This window comes from Microtus ochrogaster, linkage group LG5, assembly GCF_000317375.1.
Source record: "Microtus ochrogaster isolate Prairie Vole_2 linkage group LG5, MicOch1.0, whole genome shotgun sequence".
NCBI classification, from domain to species: domain Eukaryota; kingdom Metazoa; phylum Chordata; class Mammalia; order Rodentia; family Cricetidae; genus Microtus; species Microtus ochrogaster.
In genome coordinates, this window is record NC_022031.1 from 32,952,676 (window position 1) to 32,957,667 (window position 4,992).

At 40.5% G+C, this 4,992-nt stretch overlaps 1 protein-coding gene across 2 annotated transcripts in view; it reads right to left on the reverse strand.

Annotated features, from left to right (window-relative positions):
• Positions 1-253: 253 nt before the first annotated feature.
• LG5H9orf72 (linkage group 5 C9orf72 homolog) overlaps positions 254-4,992 on the reverse strand; it is a 29,931-nt gene continuing 25,192 nt past the window's right edge. For both annotated transcript variants that reach the window (XM_013351944.2, XM_005361978.3), the window contains exons 9-11: positions 3,142-3,199; positions 2,146-2,255; positions 254-2,025 (exon numbers count right to left, since the gene is read on the reverse strand). In XM_013351944.2, coding sequence (XP_013207398.1) covers positions 1,839-2,025; positions 2,146-2,255; positions 3,142-3,199 — 355 coding nt within the window. In that variant the 3' untranslated portion in view covers positions 254-1,838. The remainder of the gene's footprint in view (positions 2,026-2,145; positions 2,256-3,141; positions 3,200-4,992) is intronic.

Genomic DNA, 4,992 nt, shown 5'->3' on the forward strand with positions numbered 1-4,992 from the left:
TTTCCAATGCTCCTGCCCCAACCTCCCCAGTACTGGGATTACCAGCATGCGCTATCATACTTGGCAGTTTTATTATTATTCTTTTAAATGTGACAGTCTCACATCATTCATAAACTTTGAATATCTTCTTTGAAAGAAAAGATTAAAAACTAAGGTCTAGATTCAACATGATTGGCAGCTCAATGGGGAACTAATCCCACCCCCCTCACAGCTGTATTTTACCTGAATGAAGAACTAACACAGGCCAGAATTTCCAAAGCATTTTATTCAAAATTCCCCATCTAGGAGAAAGGATATATAACAGTGTTTACACATGCTTCAATAACTTATTTCACTGTACAACTTACATTCTCTGTAACAACACAGTAAACCCGTGAAAGAAAACAGCACTTAAATAAGACTCCTGTGTGCAGCAATGAGTGCGGGACACTAAAAGGTGGGATCTATACATTTCACCACAACTGAGCAGCTTGGAGTTCTTAAGCCAGCCTGGTCAGTGTGTGTTTAAAAATTGAGATGTCTACACTTTTCTGATTTGTAATATCAAAACCACTCTGACCTTTCAGAATAGAACTTTTTTTTTCTTGATGAATTTGGTGGGTGAAGAAAGAACTCTATTTTCATCCCTTTTGTAAAAAATAAATATATTCTCCCTTTTATGTTAATCCACAGTTTTAAATAAGATACTACTTGTTCATACCTATGCTAACACTGCTTGGGCACAGGGCTCTGCTAATCAGCATTTCACAGCCAGCAAGACGCTCAAACATTACAGGAACAAAAAGAGACCACGGAGTTTGCCATAATAGCACCTAGAAAAATAGCACTGGGGGCAAATTTCTCCTGCTGTTCTTGTGATGCAGGCAACATGGCAAACACCACAGAATACAGACGGAAAACGGAAGGAACGAGGAGAGAAGCTTTCCTGATCTTGAGAGAAGATCTTATAGCAAACGTATTCTGACGGATTTTACAGGGACTTCTAAGCCAGGCACATGGCAGATTGTGCACAGCGTAGTCAGATGGAGACGACTGAGCAGTGAAATCTGACCCTCCGCCAAGAAATTATATTTCCAAGACTGGGAAAGGCACAGGAGGTGCACATTTTAATTTGGCTCAAAAATAATGAAAATTAGCTTTAAACTGTTGGCAACAATTACAAAAACAAAAATGTCACTTCCTTTGACAAAATTACAACAATAAACCAACAAAAAGCACACCACGGTTCACGATAGTCGGTGAGCACACACGACTGTGTGGCATTTCTCTACAGACTGCATCTGAAGGACTAAGTCTATAAAGGAAGGTCTAACACTTGATGTCACCCAAAGCTCTGCTTTATCAACGCCTTCTTCCAAAACTAACCCGTAGTCAAGCTAAGCACTTTTCTGTGGAACTGAAAACTTCCAAGGTTCTAATTTTCAGTTGTTGCAGAAGCATGTAATCCTACACACGCGGGGACACTGAGGTTCAGAAAGTCAACTTATACTGTGTCTGCAAAAGTTAACTAGGGTTTCACTGTGATACACGTAAACCATGAGTCAGAAGTTTCAAAAACAACAGCAGTTATATCAAGTTTATATCCTACCATTCATATCTTTAAAAGACAGCAATAGTATTTAGGATAACCGTAAACATAAGTCCCTAAGAGAGTACATCTATTCTAGGAAAAGAGACATTCACTGGAACGCTGCACCTGACGCCCCTGTGCAGACCTCTAGTGACAAGTGTAGTGTGACTACGTCCAGAGCACAACTGGAGGAAGGGCGTGTTCACACCTCGGAGCTGCTGTAACCGCATGCCTGGCCGTGATGAGACAGACACGGCAAACCACGAGTTTAAAAAGTCATTAGAACATCACGTTCTTGTACACTAGTGTAGAAAGGTCTCCCAAAGATGAAAGAGTGTAGGCCTGGCTTAATTTTCTCAGCTAGAGCCATTATTATGTTAAGATCGCCCTCTGCTGTTAAATCAAGATCTATCTTCAAGTTCCGAAGAGACTTAAAGGGCTTTTTCCCCTTCTGCCTATAAATAAAACAAAACAAACAAACAAAGAAACCAAACATTATAATACAGACATTGCTCAAAGGGAATGAAACAGAGCCTCACAATGCATAAAGGTTTTCTACAGAGGAGCTGACTCACGTGTCGTCCTCTATGTACTTGATTAGTGTCAAGGCTTTTCTGTGCAGAACAAGCAGGAACTGTGCGAGAAAGGTGCTCCTGAGAGACAGGCCAGGCTTCAGGTGGAAGACCTGCAGGGACACCAGACAATGCAGTTCCCATACATTTGTATGTGGCAGCTTCCACAGCAGCGCTGACAGGATCTGACACCCGTCACCCAGTACAACCACTTCTTCAGATTCCCAAAGGGCAGCACTGTGGCAGCGGCGATGGTCTGGAAACACTGACACTTGTCAAGATTTCCGATTTTACTGCTCAAAATGCACTGAGATTTTGCATTCTACACCAAAATATATCCTTATTTTATTATGAGAAATCCTTCTGTGGATTGTTTTGGGTTGTGTGAAGTGAGGATGAGGGGAATTTCATTTCAGCTTCAGGAACGTGAAATTGCTCGACTCCAGATGATCCTCTAACTCTGCACTGTCACACGTCACACAGACCCGGATCCAGACCTAGCCCTGGTTAACATGAGGATCTCATTATCTAAGCCAGGTCTGGGATACAGGGCCTTGGCCTGGCTCCCAGAATGGTACTGTAACAAAGCTCTAGTTACAGTTAGAAACAAGCCCCGTGCAATCATCCTCCTTTCCAAATGTGTAACCCAGCAGAACATTTTAGAATGGAGATAATAGAGATGCTATGATTTCAACACACGTCTACAACTCAATTAAGGCAAATAAAAGCATACCCCTCTTCAATGAAAAACCCCTTTAAGGAATAGATAGGGCAGTAGTTAAAACAATTACTGGGATGGGGAATGCTGTTTTTAACTGTTAATATACAGGCTATTTCCCATTAATAATTCAAAGGCAACTTCATTTACAGACTTCAGAAAGGGCTATAAACACTTTAGTTCTTTGGTTCTTTGTATGTATTTTGTAGACACGGTGGGACATAATTTAAAAGAAAACACGCAACATCACTTCCTCTGGCCATGGCTGGTGTAATGTTTACCTGGTCCAGGAAGGCTTTCACTAGAGTATCTCTGTGTAAGACATCTTGGAAAATATTCCTAAGAAGAAAACAGTCCAAACATTAAATGGTTATACAAAGTCAATTTCCATAACCTCTCACTCAAGTCAAAAAATTAATGTTTCATAAACAGATATGTAAGAATACAGATGTGAATGTTTGGAATGTATACTTAGCTTGCATGAGCCCCCTGGGTTCAATATTCAGTACACACAACATGAACACACACACACACTCATGGGACCATTTGTACGTTACTGGTGGTTTTGTCTAGTCAGCATAAGCTGAGTATACTCTAGGAAGTGCACATGCCTATCTGACAATAAGTTTTAGAACCCATCCCTTACAAACTGGGCTTATGTCAAGAGACTCACTACCAGTAAACATGAGCCAGCAACTCAGTAAGTTACTACCTCAGCAATGGCTGGCGTGTAAACTGCAGACAAAATGGCCAGTTGAAGTGAGCTGTGTCAGCCCGATCAGAGCAGACGCTAACAGAGAAGATTGTTTTTTCTCAGATCCCATTTCCTTTCATTGTTTCTCTTCCATTTTCCCTAGGCTACTGTGTTCATGTCAGAGTGAAAGTGTAACGTTTATTATGACAGGATGGATGAACAGCAAGACTGAGATAGTAGAGATCATAATATTCCTGGCTAGGAAGCGAGAGCAGGAGGGGAATACGCAGAAGCAAGTGGGAAGCACCGCAGGTTTCTTAGTCTTTCGAGACAGTGAATCAAGCTGGAGAGAGAAACCAAGAAGGGGGAACCAGCATTTCACGGCAGCACTGGGCACTGGGCTTCATGGACAGGTTAGGGCTCTGGGCCCCCATTTTCCAATTTCTGTTTTACTGAATAAAAATCTGGATCACAAAAGAGCTGGAAAAGCAAAGACTATTTCCAGGGCAAACAAATATTTTAACTTCTCTTTAGTGAATGCACTTATCTTAAAAAGGTTAAAACTGAAATTTAATTAATTAGGGAGGTAGCTCAGCGGTACAGCAACTAATTGCCCAGTATGTATGAATCCCTGAATTTTAACCCCCAAACCTCCCAGACTTAAAAGTGAATATTATTTAAAGCATGCTAAGTCTGTACTAATAGAAATTAAAATATAACTTCCTGGTTGGAAATATTTTTGACAATTTTATATTCGAAACATTTACTTAGAACTGGAAATAAAATTCTAAAATCATGACATTATTTTATCATGCTAGAATAGCTGACCAATTGCTTTTGTCAACTCTGCCAAAGAAACATTCAAAAACAAAAACACGAACAGGCCGCAGATCTATTTATGTCCACATTTTTTTGAGAAGAGATTCTAAACAATCAAATAAAAAACAAAAAACAAGACAAAACAAAAAACAGGACCTCAGGCCCATTAGTTATGAGGAAGACACTGGCACGCGGACTCAGTAAGAAGAGTTGCACGTTTTCCAAGACTGCCAGTATGTGAACTAGTGAAAGGGAACCCAATTTGACCAGGGCCTTTTCTGAAGCAATTCCTCTACCTTTCAAAGCAATTCAAAGAGCACAGGAGAACTGTGCAAAAAGGGTTCTTCTACATGCTAGGAGCTCTGGGCATGACGCTCTCATCTGTGCAGTTTGCTGTGGCTACTGGTGTGCCCCATGTTTCTCGTTTGGCTGTTTTCTTCTTCAGAGACACAAGATATACCCATTTGCTCCAAGTTTACTGTTGCCTAAAACCCTCAACCCACATAATAACAGTTAACATATTCTGAGTATATTCTAAGGACTATCCCGATTTTAAGCACTTCATTGATTCAAGAGAACAGAAATACCATATTGCAGTTCTTTTTTTTTTTTTTTTTTT